General features: G+C 41.2%; 1 protein-coding gene across 2 annotated transcripts in view; it reads left to right on the top strand.

Annotated features, from left to right (window-relative positions):
• Window positions 1-18,314, top strand: part of ACVR1 (activin A receptor, type I) — a 131,262-nt gene that overhangs the window by 103,122 nt on the left and 9,826 nt on the right. For both annotated transcript variants that reach the window (XM_010859015.1, XM_010859016.1), the window contains exons 6-9: window positions 430-529; window positions 4,106-4,252; window positions 11,378-11,653; window positions 15,706-15,903. In XM_010859015.1, the coding sequence (XP_010857317.1) occupies window positions 430-529; window positions 4,106-4,252; window positions 11,378-11,653; window positions 15,706-15,903 (721 nt within the window). The remainder of the gene's footprint in view (window positions 1-429; window positions 530-4,105; window positions 4,253-11,377; window positions 11,654-15,705; window positions 15,904-18,314) is intronic.

The raw sequence follows: 18,314 nt of genomic DNA on the forward strand, positions 1-18,314 counted from the left end.
AGATATCATAAGCAGGGCAGAATAGGGCCAACTGTGCTCAGCCTTTGGACTTGAAAACCTTTTATTTTTGCTCCACTTTCTGTCTACTGCTTTCCTTTGGGCTCAGCCCTGTATTTTGGGCTTTTTAATTTACATCTTTGACTTGGTCCACTCATTTTCTTTCTTCAGCTATTTTATTCTAAAACTCTGGGTATAAGAAAGGACTACTCAGGAAGATCCCTCAGGAAAACCGATCCCATATTAGGGAAGGGGCTAGCTTCAGGTTTTCCTAAGGAGTAAGACCGGTCCTTCATTCATTGGGGCTTTCCATGCACACGGACGGGCCACATTTCCAGGACTGCAGCCTCCGTGCAAGTTACACCCAGATGCACGCTCTGACCTGGAAGCGGTTCCTCAATCCTTTCTCTTTCTCCTTGTTTTGAACTGCAGGATTTATTGGATCATTCATGTACATCGGGAAGCGGCTCTGGCCTTCCTTTTCTGGTACAGAGAACAGTGGCCCGTCAGATCACACTGCTGGAGTGTGTTGGTAATTCTCTTTTCCCTTTCTTTGTGGGTTCTGTGCGGTGTTTGCTGTGGTTCTAGAAGTATATGACCTTGGAAAATCTGCTGCTGCTTGTCTCCTGCTTGTTAAATGTACGGAGGTGTGAGATAGCCCTGTGGAGTGGCTGTGCTTCTGCTCTGGGACTTATGTTGGAGCATTTGAACTTGGTAAAGTTCTTTTCAAAGGAGCCTGCCACTAGTTAGTATAGAAAATACCTAGTCAAAGGCTTTCAGTTTTAAGTAAACCCTTTATGATATTGGGACTGCTTGAAAATGAACTAATATGGCTGCTACTGACCAAAGATAGGCATTGGTGAGTCTGAGGTAAGTTGGTTTTTGGACAATAATCTTGATTGTGGCAATTTTTTACTTTCTCATTCTTCCCCTTTAAAAAAAAAATGAAATAAATTCGCCAAAGCTACCCTTATAAGTCCTTTATTTAAAGGAGCTATGTACATTTCTCTATGGCCTCTCATATTTTTGTTTTCTGTATCAGACTATATTTGTGTAGAGATGTAATCATAGTGTGTATGTAATGTGTCCCTGTTTTTTGTTTTAAGCTCATACACATTTTCATGTATTTGTACACATCACAGGTATCTGAGTGGTTGTGTAATTGTTGAGTAATAACTTTAACAATACTTGAAAAAAAAATTGGCACATACTGCTTCTTTTGAGTGAGCAGAATAAACTTCCAGGAATTGGGGCTCCTGGGTCAAATTTTTAACTTTTTATGCCTTGTCTTATATATTGCTGAATTGTCCTCTTGGAAGATGGTGCAGCATGCTTTTTTTTTTTTTTTTAAGTCCTGATTTTTGGATATTTGCCATTCACATGACAGTTTTCATTAATTTCTCCTTTAGATGGTGTGCAGGGATGGCCACAGTAGCAGTAATGGATTAGAACCATCTCCACACACTCCTCCTGGTTCTCCCAGTTTGAGAGGCGTGAGCTGGCTTTGCAGCTCCTGCCGTCTCATTTTTGGCTTTTGGGAGGTGACTGGCCCATCCTAGGCGGCTTCACCCTTGGCTGCTACCCTCCAACTTTTCCTGGTTTCATGGGAGCCAGGACATCCCCAAATACAGCAGTGGAAGGCAGGTGGCAGAGGTAGTCCAAATAGCGACCGCCACCTGCAGGAACTCAGGCTGCTGGCAGGAGCCTGTGGCCTTTCTCTAGGTCTGCTTTAGCTACTGTGATTGTTTCTGAACTCCCACTTCATGCTTCTGCTCCACAGTGGACTGTGAGTAGGGAAAATATTAACAAAAGTGGAAAAGCTCCCAACATACTCACTGCTTACAACCAAGGTGGTTGTCTTATACCAGCTAACACCCTATTTGATTATGAACAAGGGTGACTGGATTGGGATCAGAAGGCAGTGATCCCAATGCTGCTGTCCCATGGTACTCACCATTCACGCAACAGCAGCCCTCAGAGGTGGACCCCAGAGTCCAGAGGACAAAATGATACTGCATCTTTAAAAATGCATACTGTTTGTGGTTGTAATGATATTCTTCAACATTTTTTAAAATGGTTCAGATTCATCATTTAGCATCATTTAATGCTAAAGAGCCATGCATTTCAGTAGCTTCTAGTGTTCATGTAGTACAGCCTTGGATAAAAATATACGTCATGAACTGTTTGGATAGTATCTTACAATTTTTGGTTAAAAAATATAGGGAATTGGACTAGGTCAGTTGTTACAGGTGGTGATCAGTGAACCTCTAAATTTCAGGTGTTAAAGCATCCTTTTTTGGGTCTCCATGGCCAGGACTTTGAGGCAGCTCTGCTTCTGTTTTCAGGAACTTATGCATAAGGTTGCATTTGCAAAAAGCATTTGACAACTTAAAAGCCTTTGAAAAGCACTGAAGTAGGTTTCTGTTTCAGTTCTGTCTACTTACGCTGACATCTGTCTCTGTTTCCTTTATAAAAAGGATTTGAGGCAACTACATAGTAATGTCCACAATGCTCTGGGGTATTTTTCTTTCCTTCCTAATGGGAATATGAGAACAAAGGGCCAATAAAGATACAGAATGGAACCAAAGGCAGGAGAAGATTAGTGTTCCATTTTGTAGCAGTCCATGCTATAGATCTTAGCACTGGTCTTCATCTTAAACTACAAATGCTGGACAATTGCCATGACTTTATTCAAGTTAATCCTGCACCCAATGCGATTTTTGTGACTTGACAGTGGTCCACAGAGACCCTTACTGGGTTCAGGGTCTTTGGATTAGTCCTTTGCATTAGTCATTGGTATTTAGTAGGGAGACACTGCTTATCATAAGGGAATCTAGATTGAGCAGGTTTGATTATGCTTCAGGACATAATCTTCTGGACAGACATGCTTTCCTTCTCCATGTTTGGGTTCGCGGTGGCTTAGTTTTGCAGCAAAGAGCTGTATTCCTGTATATGCATATATTCCTGTGTACATTTATTACCAGCTGAGATTATCATCAGCCACTTGCCTTGGCGGAAGGCCCCACTGCTCTGCAGTTTGGATCTCCTGCTGTAGTGCTCTAGGTTCCGCGTCCATCTTCACCTTTGATTATACCCCGTGATGATCCCCACCGTCTCATGGTAATTCCCGCCTCCACTTAACCTCCCTGATCATCTACCTGTAATTAAGGAGAAGAGTGGAAGCAGGAGCATGTTGTTGACAAGCCGCCAGTTGCGCCAGGACTGTCCTCCATGGATCAGATCACAGCTAGTCACCGTGCTTTGAAATTGTCTTCTCCAAGTGGCCTTTTCGGGGTTGCCCACTTGTGGCCTCACAGGGACTGTCTCACAAGGGAACACCCATAACCACTGTCAGAAATCAGGACTGTTCTGGGATTACATGTGTAAGACTTTGCAGATCCTCTTTGGAAATACATCCTCTGCCAAGAAACCCTTTACGGATGGCAGTGGCTGCCCGTCTATTTCCTACACCAGTATTGTTCTGTTTGTGTGTGCATGTGTGTTAATCCTTCAGAGCACACATCTCAAACTTCATAGTCTCCTTTGTGAAAAATAGAAAGGCCTATGTAAATTCACCAATTTGGACTCTTAGAAAATGTCTGTGTTGATCCATTATGAAGGGGAGTAATCACATAAGCTATTCAATTTAGCCACATACATGTTTCTTGGTTTTCATCAACACTGAAGTCTAATAATCTATACCATTTTCTGAGTCTTACTAACTTTCATGTGCTTTTACAAACCATATGCATTTCATACGTTTTCAGAGAGGGATGTAAATAAATGTAAACTCTGTAGCTAGCAGCTCATTGTACGAATGCAGGTTCTGTGATATCACAGATATTACAGAACCTGTAATGTGATATCACAATAGGCTGGGACGGGCAGTTTCCACCTTGCTTTTGGATGTCTTTACAAGCAAGAGGTAGTGCTATTTATCAGGTTGGTCATAACATCTTACAGAAAAGCCCAAATGGACTTTCTGGCCAACCTAGTATATTCCCTAGTGGCATTTTTCCAAGGGAGGGTTGAAAGTGGCGGTCACAGTGTTAATTGGTGACCTGTCCTGTCCTCCTGCCCAGTGTCACCTCTGTGCTGCTTTCCACAGGGAAGGGCAGGTATGGCGAGGTGTGGAGGGGCAGCTGGCAAGGGGAGAACGTCGCTGTGAAGATCTTTTCCTCCCGGGATGAGAAGTCGTGGTTTAGGGAAACAGAATTGTACAACACTGTGATGCTGAGGCATGAAAATATCTTAGGTAAGTACACAATCCCCACATCAGTTTTTTTCTAGAAAGAAATAACTGCCTGCCTTTGCCCTCTCTGATTGGGTGTGTGTGAATGTGCAAGTCTCTCCTGAATGGTGACATAGGGACCGTCAGCATTTATATACACTGTTGAATTTTCTTTTCACACCAATCTCTTGTTTAAATCTGCAGAGAAGCTAAGTTTGAAGATTCTCTGGATGATGAAAAGGAAATTGTTATTGCTAAGTCTTCCTCTGCAGGTTGTTATTTAAATAACAAAAATTTGCCCCATATTGTTCACTTCAAGGCTTCCTCCGTAGTTCTGCTTACCCCACCCTTTTTGAATATTTATTACTTGAATCAAGCTAAGAAAGATCTTTGGACGATTTCCTAGAGATTCATAGCTCCCAGGGACATCATAATTAAATGCACATTCCTTCAAACAAGGCATTGCTTTTTAAAGCCCAGATTTAGAGAGGGATTTAGCATACATTTTAATTTGGAAACTAAAGCTTGGAAACATTTGTGAAATATGTGAAGAGCTGATTGAAATACTGCTATGGAAGTATAAAGAGTTAGAATATTTCTTTAGTCCGTTGACTTCTCTGAAAAGTTTCTCTAAATGTGTTTATACTAATACCTGTGCGAGGAGTGCTGCCTGGAGTGCTTCTTTAAGAGTGGATGTAAAGTTTCTATAGAATTTGACTATTATAGGATAGTGTTGGCTACTTCATGGCTACTGGATTGGGTGTGGCTTACAGGAAGGCCATTGCGAGAATTCATTTCTATTCCAGTACTGCCAGTGTAGTATTTGCCAGTGTATTACTGAAGCCTGAGTCAAGTTGTCTGCAAATCATGGTATGAAAGTTGTTCAATGCTCGACTCTAACAGTTTGATGGTATGTTGCGTCTCAGAACCGTCTGTTTCTGGTGTCCTTTTCTCCCTTCCCCTCCCCGCTGGGCCCCAGGCCTTACCTAGTTCTCCTCACTTGTCACTGCTGTCGGTCTTGCCTTTCCAGTCCATCTTGTGGTACTAAGTTGCCTTGCACTGGGGAGCTGAGATGCTCCTGCTCAAAATGTCTTTGACTCTCACCCCGCTCGCAACATTTGTGACGTCTGAGCCCGGCATCCCAGGTGCTCTGTTTTGAGGTCTCAAGGAACGTCTGCTGCTTCCGCTATACACATGCCCACACGCAGCCGCTTGCGATATTTGTTATTCCTTGGTATCGTCCATGCCTTTGTCGTGTGGCTCCTGCTCACCCACTCTCCCCACACCCCTGCTCCAGCCACCCCTTCTTGCATCAAAACTTCTCAGTTCCCTTCCAGACTCTCCCAAGGGGTCTACCTGTACTCTTCTGCCCGCCTGTACTTTGTACCTCCACTAGATAACTCTTACCATACACTGCCTTATGCTGTAGTTTGTGTGTGTGTAACAGCAGTCATGCTTAGTTACCATGCAGTAAGCACTGCTGCACGTCATGTCCGTTTTCTCATTAATCTTCTCCATGACTATAGAAGGGTAGATACTCCTGTTTTCCTGGTTGTAACTGATAAGGTTTTTGTTTTCACACCCCATCCCGGGGACAGTTCCCTGCACATGGTAGGTGCTCAGTAAATATTGATTAAATTGGATTTAATCACTCTGGAAATTTGAAAGGCACCTTTGCAGTACAATTCATGGGAGAGAAGTTAGGTTCCCTCAGTGTGAGCATAGAAGGCAAAACATTGCCCACTTCTTCTTACCTAATGATCCTCAGAAATTCTGAGTTCATGAGATCTGGTACCCTCATCATAATTACAGCTACATGGATTAATTTTACTGTGTAGTCAGTCCCTTTAGATGAGAAGGTGCATAGAAAATGTATTACCTTTTTCAGTTTTAACTTCTTCTTTAGCAGCTCTTTGAATGTAGAGGCTTGGAGGTTTTCTGTGATCATTTTCTTTTCTATCAAAAGAGCATATTGTTTTGAATATGAGATCATGATTTCCCCCAACCCCTGAGTACTGCCAACTCTAGCCCCCAAGAAATACATAATTGTGTACACACACACACACACACACACACACACACACACACACACACACAGAGTTCTGGGCCCTCACTGTTTATCTCCCTAAAACAATTAACTCTTTCTTCTGCTTTGTCTCATGTAGAAGTCAGCAGGTAAGTGAATGATGGGAGGCTGTATTATGGTGTTCGAACAGTGTCTGGGAGCTTGGGAAGCTGGGTTCTACTCTCACATAATTAGAGGCCCACAGTGTGACTCTGGGCCAGAGTTGTATGTTTCTGAGCACCCTTTTCCTCATCACTAAAGCCAGGGAGATTGAGTTAATGTGAGATTTTCAGTCCAAAAACCCTTTTTTTTTGGCCAAGCTGCACAGCTTTTGGGATGTTCACCGTCCAGGGATTGCCCCTGTCTGGTAGTGAAAACACTGTGTCCCAATAAACCACTGGATCATCAGGGAATTCCTGTCATCTTACACTCTTTTTTTTTTTTTTTTAAATTATGGTACACATGACATCACTTACATGTTAAATCTAAAATATGACATGAATTTATCTCTAAAACACAAACAGACTCACAGATGTAGAGAACAGACTTGTGGCAGCGGGGGGTGGAGGATGGTGGAGGGAAGTATTGGGAGTTTGGGACTAGCAGATGCAAACTTAAATATAGACTGGGTAAACATCAAGGTCCCAGTCTATAGCATAGAGAACTATATTCAACATCCTGTGATAAACAGTAATGGAGAAGAATATGAAAAAGAGTGTATATATATGTATAACTGAATCACTGTGCCGTACAGCAGAAATTAACACGACATTGTACATCAACTATCCTTCAAGAAAATTTTTAAAAGAGATTATAGCACTTAAATTATGGCACAGTATCCATTAAGTTGACCATTTTAATCATGTAAGTGAGATTTAAGTACATTCATACTGTGCAGCCATTATACTCTCCATCTGTAGAAGTGTCTCATACTCTTAAAAGGTACTGATTCACCATTTAATGTCAGAACGTTTTTAGACCAACTGGAAGGAAACTACCTAAAAAATACTAAATTACAAATTTTGGGGTTGTAATTGAACCCTGAGCTATTTTGAGCTATGAGTAACCAGCTGCACTTGAACACTACTGTGTGGGAGGCATCTTACAAAGCATTTTACCTGTACTGATTCTTTTATTCTCACAGGAACCCTCTGATGTATTGCTATTGCTAAGTCACTTCAGTCGTGTCCGACTCTGTGTGACCCCATAGGCAGCAGCTCACCAGGCTCCCCCGTTCTGGGATTCTCCAGGCAAGAACACTGGAGTGGGTTGCCATTTCCTTCTCCAATGCATGAAAGTGAAAAGTGAAAGTGAAGTCGCTCAGTCATGTCCGACCCTCAGTGACCCCATGAACTGCAGCCTTCCAGGCTCCTCCATCCATGGGATTTTCCAGGCAAGAGTACTGGAGTGGGGTGCCATTGCCTTCTCCGCTTTGACGTATAGGACGGTGCTATTCATAACTTAGAAACGAGGAAACCAAGGCGGTGATTTTCTTTATATTTTATATAATCTTTAAAAAATTTTTCTTTTAAATGTTTAATTGGAGAATAATTGCTTTACGATGTTGTATTGGTCTCTGCTGTACAACAGTGTCAATCAGCCAGAAGTATACATATGTCCCATCCCTGTTGAGCCTCTCTCCCAGCCCCCAAGATGGTGATTTTATGTGTCAGAGATGGGCTCACCCAGCTCAGGATGGTGAGCCATGTGAATGCCTAGTAGTGCTGCTCTGGAGCCTAACACTCTCAAACCCTATGCCACGGCATGCTGATCTCACTCCGCCACGGTCAGAGCTGCCTGGCGCCTGGTTCCCACAAGAGCTGCCACTCAAGAGGCTCACAAGGGTACTGCTTACCTCACTTAAGATTTGGGTTTTATTTTAGTTCTTGAGGAGCCTGGGAAGATGACTTTGGCTGTTCTGAAAGAGGCTTTTGCCCTAATCACTTTCTCTCTGTGTTATGAACACATCCAGTGGTTGGGCCAGACTTCCAGCTTACGGGCACCTGTTCAGTCTCCACTAACAGTAGACGGCTTTGACTCAAACTGCAAACGTCGCATAAAAATGCTCTAGCATGTTGCAGCAAATGTAGTTACAAATTCACACTGGAGTGGTAAACAGCTTTTAAAAATCCAAGAGTTGACTCATTGGAAAAGACTCTGATGCTGGGAGGGATTGGGGGCAGGAGGAGAAGGGGACGACAGAGGATGAGATGGTTGGATGGCATCACTGACTCGATGGATGTGAGTCTGAGTGAACTCCAGGAGTTGGTGATGGACAGGGAGGCCTGGCGTGCTGCAATTCATGGGGTCGCACAGAGTTGGACACGATTGAGCGACTGAACTAATTAACTAACTTATTTGAAAGTCATTTTTCTTGAAGGTCTAAATCATAATTAAGGGCCAGAAAAAATCCCTCTCTAAGAACTTGGGGACTTAGAGAAGGTGAGAGAATGAATCTTATTTACTTATTTATTTAATTAATCACTCAATCAATCAGATGCTGCTCTCCCTTGGCCAGAGGAATCAATAAAGGCTACACAAATTTATTGCAGTGATTTAATTTCTTTTGAGTGGTGCTTCTATAGTTTGGGATACCCATTTTTGAGAAAGTCATTAAAGATGGATATTATGTGGTATAAAATGATTAAGCAGAAATGTTTAAAAATTGAAGTACAGTTGATTTACAATGTTGCATTAATTTCTGCTATACAGCAAAGTGATCCATATATATATATACACACACACACACACACACACACACACACACATTCTTTTATGTGTTCTTTTCTGTTATGGTTTAATCTCAGGATATTGAATATAGTTCCCTGTGCTATACAATAGGGTATTCCCTGATGGCTCAGTGGGTAAAGAATCTGCCAGCAATGCAAGAGACACAGTAGTAGACGTGGGTTAGATCCCTGAGTCAGGAAGATCCCCTGGAGGAGGAAATGGCAACCCACTCCAGTATTCTTGCCTGGCGAATCCCATGGACATAGGAGCCTGGTAGGCTACAGTCCATGGGGTCACAAAGACTCAGACACAACTGAGCGACTAAGCACCAGCACAGCTATCGAATAGTACCTTGTTGTAGCAGAAATACTTTCTTTCACAAGAATAACTGACATCTAAGTGCACAGTTTGAATTATGTTATGGTCAGTTAAGGGTTCAAGAGCATCAGCTATGGGGACACAAAGACAGGCTGGAGAACAGTGAGAGACTAAGGCTGGCTGAGGGACCACCTCAAGGTGTCGAAGTGTTATTCAGTTCACTTTACAGATGTCCCATGGGTACAGATGTCAGGATTGTCTTTCTCTGAGTAGAAGCCAGCTTGTCTGAAGGCAGGATGAATTGGTAGGGAAGAGAATGGGTTCTAGAGCCAGACTGCTGGCTGGCTTACTGATGTTGATGTCAATGACCTTAACGTTATTGGCCTTAATGTCAGTAAGCTTACTGGCCTTAGTGTCAGTGACTTTAATGTTAGTGATGTAAGCCTTCCTGTTCATGTGGTTGTTGGAGGATTGCACATGGGGTACTTAAACCTGTCTGGCACACTGCTAGTTCTCACTAATTAGTAACGGCTTCTGTTGCTGATGATCAAATGAGGTACTCCTCTCTGTTCCCAGCACTTTCTTATGTAAGGTATGGTGCATCAGGGCAGCTAGCATCAAACGTGGAGTTAGTAGCAACTTAATAGCTGTGTGATCCTTGGCACCTCCCAGCAGCAACTCAATTATTTGTAAAATGAGTATAATGATATTTATCCTACTGGTCTATTGAGAAAAATCCCAATTTGTGAAAATGTTATAAAAATCAAAATTTCTGAAAGTGTTACAAATTTTATATAAAGTACTTTATATAAAGCATTTTAAGTGTTTTCCTTTTCTTTCATACTTTCACAAGTCATTTAATTCTTCAAGTCTTATCTCTCTTTTTTTAAAAAAAATCCCCTTATATTTATTTCTAAGTTCTAAATTTCACTCTCCATCAAGTGTGTTCGTAAGGCATAGATCTATAGTGCTAGGAAAGCATCTCTGTAGCAGAAAAGACTGGTACACTATTTCACAGGTTAAGAAGTGCCTCTGACTTCAAGTTCCTTCAATGTGCTGAAAAGTTCGCTCAGAATGTCTAGAAAAGTTTCTTCCTTCCTCTGTATCTACATCTTTCAACATCTCACTTAAAAAAAAAAGTTATTGAAGTATAGTTGACATAAAGTGTCACATTAATTTCTGCTTCACAGCACAGTGACTCGGTTATACATATATATACAAATTTTCATATTCTTTTCTTTTATGGTTTATCACAGGACGAGTATGTCACTTCTTTTCAAGACCACTTCAGTAGTCACTTCTTGATGGAAGCCTGCTGTAACATCTAGTCTGAGTTATGATTCCCTGCTCTGGGCTCCTGTTGTCCTTTGCACATATTAGTATACAATAAGGCTGTTTTCACATTATACTGTAATATTTCCTTTTCAAATCTGTGTTGTCTAGCCTACAAATACCATCATCTTGATTGTCCTGTGTGACTGACGAAGAGGATGCTTGTTATATTTGATAGATTCCTTTTTACATTTAATGAATCAGTCAGCTATTTAATATAAACTCACCCCTTGATTTTACAACAGAGACAATCCAAAGAGCACAAACGAGTTGTCCAGTATTACACAGCAGATCACAGGCAGATCGAGACTGGAACACAGGTGTCTAGGTTCTAGGTTTTATGTTCTCTCTGGGTGGACGATGAATGATCTGTGCTTGGAATGCCAGCACGATGAAGGGTTTGACACTGTCATTGTGGGTAAGCACAAAGACATTATTCCTATCTGAATCTTAATGCAATGTAAAATATTTTAATGGAAGTGAATATGAAAATTTCCTGTTCATTAGCAGTGCCTTTTGAATGCATTAATAAGTACATTCTATTTCTCTGCTGATGCCTCTGTAAACCTTCTTTCATGGTAGTTGATGAGTTTAATTATTTTTGTCATGGGTGATCTCTACTATATGGGTCACTGTTTCTGTGTACTCAAGCTGTAATGTGGAATTCTCACTTGTCTGTTAATTTTTGTCATTGCGCTCTCCAGGTTTCATTGCTTCAGACATGACATCAAGACACTCCAGTACACAGTTGTGGTTGATCACACATTATCATGAAATGGGATCGCTGTACGACTACCTTCAGCTTACTACTCTGGATACAGTGAGCTGCCTGAGAATAGTGCTGTCCATAGCGAGCGGTCTCGCACATTTGCACATAGAGATCTTTGGGACCCAAGGGAAACCGGCCATTGCTCACCGAGATCTAAAAAGCAAAAACATCCTGGTTAAGAAGAATGGACAGTGTTGCATAGCAGATTTGGGTAAATTTTTAAATTTACTATTTTTTTAACTTTTGTCATGTTCCCGTTTAGCTGGGTTGCATCTTTTTCTCTCCTAACACTGTTATGAAAAATTTCAGGAATGCAAATTGAAATGGCTTCGTGGTGAACACCTGTGTATTTACCGCCTAGATTCTCCCATGAACATTTTACTATTATCACATATCCAGCCTCCTATTTATCAGTACACCTCAGTCTTTGTACATTTCAAAGTAAACTACAGACAAAAGAGCCCTTCCTTCCAGTGGCTTCAGCATACACACCACTGTATCATTCACTGCAAGTTTTTACTTTTTTCTTTTCAGGTAAAATTTACATGTCACATTAATTGCACAGATCTTAACTCTCAGAGTTTTGACAGATGCTGTAAAGTCCAAATCCCTGTCAAGACAGAAACCTTCCTGTTACCCTAGAAAGTCATTTTGGACTGGTTCAGTTTGTTCCTGCCCCAACCCACCCTGAGAGGCAACCACTCCTGGTGCTTTCTGATTTCACAAGCCTTTACAGAAAGTAGGTACACAGTTAGATAACCTATGGAATGAGTTTATCTTTAAAATGGTATCTAAAGTTGTTCTTCTGTAACCAACGCAAAATTATTTAAATCAAAGAGGAGGGGAAAAATCCCCAAACCAATTTACCATTTGCTCTGCTGAGATATCTCATTCTTAGGTGGTAGAGTGATTCTTAATGTAGCTTTAATTGCATTATAAATAAGACTTTTCATTTACAGTGGCATTCTATATAAAACCTACTTACCCTAGACCCCTAGAATATTGGCTGAATGATAGGCTAATGAGAACTAAATTGTAATATGGGGTCTTCATTACAGTGAACTATTGGGGATGCCCACTCTACTTGGATAAAAAATGTTTATCTTATTTTCATATCATTGTAGGTACGCTAATAAAGGTTTAGGCAGTATGAGCTCTAATTACATAAATGATAAAATTGTTATTAAACACAATATTTGACATATCAGAAAACTTTCTTTTGAATCCCTTTAAAGTCCTTGTGTTCACATTGAGAAATTATTTTACAGTGTTTTCCAAGTGTGAGAAGGCATGACACTAACACTTTTGTTGTGGCAAGTTGTGGTGTAGAAGGCTGTTAGACTATGCCAGGAGTCGTGAAGCTAAGGTGGTGTGTGTTTCCCAGTTACTGACCCAGTGTTCTTGTGCAGGTCCTTCCATCTGTTTACCTGCCCGAATTGCTGACCTGGTTATACTCAGTGCAGGAGTCGGGGAGCTTAGCAAGGGGGACTTCAGTGTTTGATACTGTGCCTTGTACTTCTCTGGTGTTTGAAACTTTTATCATAGTGTGTTCATGTATTAATTCATGTTACTGAAAGTCAATTATGCCTCACACGATTCTTGTGTAAGATTCAGAAATTTTATAAATGCTTTGCAAATAATCATTTAAATGGTACATACTGTTATAGTTCAGAGGCCAAGGGAAGATGGGCAGACTGAGGCAGCTGTTGGTTTTGGTTTATGGGACTTGGGAGAAATTTGCAGCAAACCCAACTGATTAATTATTTAATTACATGTATTTTGGCCTACAGCCCTCCAATTGGATTCATGGTTTCAAATACAACTTTATGTTTTAAGGGGTATTCAGGGAAGTAGATCAGTAGTACAGGAGATTGTTCCTATGCGACCACAATTTATATTAGCTTTTTACTTTATACCTAGAAATTAAGAGTCACAATTACGTTGTTATTAATATTGCAAAACTACCAGTATTTTAGCAAAAATACCAGTATTGTATTTTCCTAACTTTTGATTATAAAAAAACTCAAACATGAAGACTGAAAAAATAGTTTGATGATCATTCATATCCACAACACCTAGATTCAACAGTTACTAAAATTTTGCCAAATTTCCTTTATCTATATGTGACTTGAGTATATATATTTGCAAATTCATTAGAAAATAAATTGTAGACGTCACAATTCTTTACTCCTAAATGCTCCAAAATGAACCCCCTAGAAATACTTCTCTTGCATAATCATACTTTATCACACCTAAAAGTTACTGATTATTCTTTAATATCATTTACTATCCATTTTCAAGTTTTTCCAGTTTTTTTTGAAATAGGAATTGAGGTACATTTCATTTGGTTGGTTTGTCTCTTTAGTTAGTGTAATTACTGATTATTGGGAAACGAATTACCTCTAAAACTTAGCAGCTTATAAGAACACAAATTTATTATCTCACACAGTCAAGTCAGCAGTCTCAGAACAACTTGGGTCTGTGGTTCTGACTCATGATCTTAGAAGGGTAACAGTCAAGCTCAACTCAAGTCTATGGTTCTGGCTCAGGATCTTAGAGGGTAACAGTCATGCCGTCAGTCAGGGCTGCAGGCATCTGAAGGCTTGCTTGGGGCTGGAGGAACCTCCAGGATGGCTCACTCTCATGGCTGCTCACTCACATGCCATGCTCGGCTCCTTATCATATGGTCCTGTTCACTGGGCTGCTGGAGTTACCTCCAACACTGTGAATGACCCCAGAGAGCAAACAGGGAAACATGTGCCTTCTATGTCCTAATCTTGAAAATAACACACACTTTTCTGCCTTGTTGTCTTTGATGGTCCAGCCCATGCTCAAGGCATGGGGAACTGAGTTTCCCCTCTTTAAGGGAGAAGTTTCAAAACACTCATGGGTATATTTTAAAACCACCACAGCTAGCATCTCTATGCCTATTTAAATTGGACTTGTTTTGTATTCTGTTATCTTGACTATTTGGTTCTGGAAATGGTGGAGGGGCATATATGATTTGGGAAATGTTCATAGTAGCTATGGAATCTTAGGATTGATTATAAAATTAAGGGAAAGAGGAATCAGTCTGAGTCAGACGCAGTTGCCAGTGTCTCTGGTAATTATTAAGGCTGGGATGACATGCATGCTATCTCCCGGCTGTATATGGAGTCGTCATCCCACCCATTCAGAGCCATGGACTGGGAGGAGAAGCATCCTCCACAGATGACTTGAGGGATCCCCACTGAGATACAAAGGTTTACACAGCCTGCTAACTCCACTCTGGCAATTTTCATTATTCTCAGTGTCAGAGAAATCATTTTCAGTTGGTCTGCCTATGCATCAAAAATTCCATTCTCAAATAAACCATGCGTGTATCTGTCCCTTGGTTTGTGAGGAATGTGGGTCTCTTTAGTTGGCTGAGGAATTCCGAAATGAGTCATGGCTTAAGAAAGTGTTTCAGAACCATTTAACATGAGAACTGTGCTTTGAATCTCGGGTCAGCTTATTGTTCTCTGTACATGTGGCTGTTGAGAAAAAAGCCTGTGGGTTTGGCCCAGGTTACTGTTCAGATGGAGCTTTCCAGGTGGCTCAGTAGTAAAGAACCCACCTGTCAATTCAGGAGACGTGGGTTCGATCCCTGGGTTGGGAAGATCCCCTGGAGAAGGAAACGGCAACCCACTCCAGTATTCTTGCCTGGAGAATCCCATGGGCAGAGGAGCCTGGCGAGCTACAGTCCAGGGGGTCATAAAGAGTCGACATGAATGAGCGACTTAACAACTGTTCAGGTGAGTGGTCCTTTTTCAGGGATAGAGCAGGGCCTGGAGCAGTCGCCTCTTTGTGTCATGATAAATTACCTCAAAGTCCCTTCTTCAAACGGTTTGAAATTTGTTTGGAGACCAGTGGGAGCTGTACTGGAGCTGAGAGCTTCTTTTGAGGCTCCCATTTAACAAGTGAGTCTGTTTCCTTGTGGATTCTGAACACCAGCTTCATATTGATTTGGTGTATTATTCACTCAAAATCTTTTTGTCTCTGAGGTTCCTATATTAACTTAATACACCCAGGATGTTTCTGGCATCAGCCCTGTTTCCTGCTCTCACCTAAGTCATCACAACAGCACTCCAGGGATGACTGGGCGGGGGGCGGGGGTGTTGGGGGGAATATGGCAGTCACCTTGAGTGCCACAAGAGGGCGCAGTTGACTGGGTTGGGTTGAAAACCTTCAGCAACCCTCTGTGAGAAAGGGAGTGGGTTGACACTGTTGTCTTCTTCCTTTTAGGCCTGGCAGTCATGCATTCCCAGAGCACCAATCAGCTCGATGTGGGGAACAACCCCCGTGTGGGCACCAAACGCTACATGGCCCCCGAAGTTCTTGATGAAACTATCCAGGTGGATTGTTTTGATTCTTACAAGAGAGTCGATATTTGGGCCTTTGGACTTGTCTTGTGGGAGGTGGCCAGGCGGATGGTGAGCAATGGTAGGTAACTGATCTCATATAACGTTGTCCTTGTCTGAGTCCTCTTGATCCTGCTACCTTTAAAAGGGCAAAGGGAATATTTAAGTCCACATTGTTCCATGAATCATATTTGTGAAGCTATCGGCATTTATATTTGATTTATGGCTGGTCGGTGGAAGGTGCCTAAGGGCAGTCTGTTTCAACTGCATAAAAGGAGATGGTGATAGAAAAAGTATTTCTGCAAGAGACTACATATTCCTTGATTGTTGGTATTTTTCCTTCAGTCCATATTTTTCTTCTTTCCTCCATCCTCATGATTCTGTCTTTCTCCTATTCTTCCTCCTCCTTTGCTCTTTTCCCAGCTGGTGTTTATCATGAGGAGAATGCTCAAGTAAATCTAAGGGTGAATCTTGCTATTGTAGATAAGTTTACTTCTCAAGTTTGGATTATTGAGAAGAGACTCAAGTTGCACACTAGGAATTCACTCCTTTGTAAGAAGCAGGCTGTACTTGCTGAGTAAGTGAAGTTTACATCCAGGAAGCTCTGAATAGGAGGCTCATCCTGGTCCTCGTATAACAAAGTTTCATGAAATGGTGGTGTTGCCTTAGCCACTAGGGAAGCACATATTTGTCGGTAACTCTTAACCTATATTCCCTACCATAACTTTTCACCTCCGTCTTTTTTATCAGCCAAAAATACCAAAAATGCACTGTTGAACTTTAAGTTTACTGCATTCTGGAGGCAATACCTATTCTCATTCAAGTACAACATGTGTCTCATCTACCCACAAAGTGGGTATCGGAGCAGCATCTCTCAAATCCACTAAATCGACCTCTTCACACCTTCACAACTGGAAGTCTTACTTCACAGAGGACACATCTGGAAATTATTCTCGGAAAGCAGATGAAAATGCAATATGTTTAAACTGATACTCATTTTCAGGAGATGCTCTGCCTTCCTGGGACCCACTGGGATCCTAGATTTAAAGTATTAGAGAATGCATGGAGTCGCAAACACAGGCTCCATCTCACCTTCCACTGATACTTTCTTGTAATGATTGAAATTCTTGGAGCAACCATAATTTTTGAGAATAACACACCCAGAGAATAGGAGGTTCTGTGAGGGAAGTGGAATTGGGGTAACATAGTTTTAGTGTGTAATAATTTAGATTGGCAAGCCTTTGGGGTAGCGTTCCCTCCTCTGCACCGCCTCCCCCCTACCCCCAAGCAGAGTTTAACAAACTCTCTAAGGGTATCAAAGTCCTTGTTTCAGATTAAACATAAGCACGCAAACATTGTAACCTGACAGTTCTTTTAAAGATTTTTTTTTTTTTTTTTTGGATGGAGTCATGAACATTTTCTTGGTAATTGTTTCTCAATTGTTGGGAGCTACTGACTTGCGTTTTGTGCCATTCAAGCGCCTTGAGAATTGTTTGCAACAGAGTGATTGTTTTGCTGATTTATAAAGTTCTGTCTGAACTTTGCCTGAAATTGCACAGCAACTTCATTTCCCCCATGTCCCTCCCTAATAATTCTTGAGAGGCTTAGAACTGAAAATCAAATTCTAATTAGTTTATCTTAAACAGGTTAGAAATGGATTGGTGTCATAATAAACCGTGTGATGGGAAACTTGCCCCAGATGAAGAGGAAGTTAATGTTCCAAGGCCAGGATGGTAGCAATCCAGCTGTGGGTGCTGGAGCTGTGCCAGGCCAGCCTGTGTGATGAAAGCTGAACTTGGCAGAAACTCGGGACTTGGGCTTTGTAAGAACTCGTGTTGCAAATTCGTTCCCTGTGTCACAGGCTTAAACCCAAATGGCTTTTGAAGATCAGCTGTGATTAATAGGAGTCAGTTGGAAATTAGAGTCATTGGTTTAAAATGTAGCTCAACAAATCATAGTTTTCTCAGTCTATCTTCTAACATTATTTCTGAAAATCGTGAAGGGTAGAGGGAGAGAGACTATTTTGGATGTTTTCTGATTTCCTGATCTCCTACTTACATCATGGTTTAGATTGTTCTCTGTTGCCTAAACTTTTGTGGGTTGAGCTACTGTTCTGTGGTTTGATTTTTAGGGGGTGGTTAAGTCTCATTTTAAATCAGCCACTGTCCCTTGACAATGACTAATTTGGTATTTCCCTCTTTCTCGAGTTTCCCTTCTCCCATGAATATGTACATACACAAAGACAGAAATTAGTTTATCCAAACTCACACTTGCGAGTGTTCAAGGCTGCTTGCAGATAGATCTATTAATATTTAGTATTATTATTATCCCCAAACAGAAAAATGAGTAGGATTTGCCTTTGCCTTGCAACGTTCACGCTTCTTTCGCCTTCTTCTTTATGCAAGCACATATATATTATATATTTTACTTAGTTGTAATTCTGTAATTCTTAGATATAGTTTGTATCTTCTTCATTTGTGGTTTTTTACTGTT

Source organism: Bison bison, unplaced genomic scaffold, assembly GCF_000754665.1.
Source record: "Bison bison bison isolate TAMUID 2011002044 unplaced genomic scaffold, Bison_UMD1.0 scf7180017864452, whole genome shotgun sequence".
Taxonomy (NCBI): domain Eukaryota; kingdom Metazoa; phylum Chordata; class Mammalia; order Artiodactyla; family Bovidae; genus Bison; species Bison bison.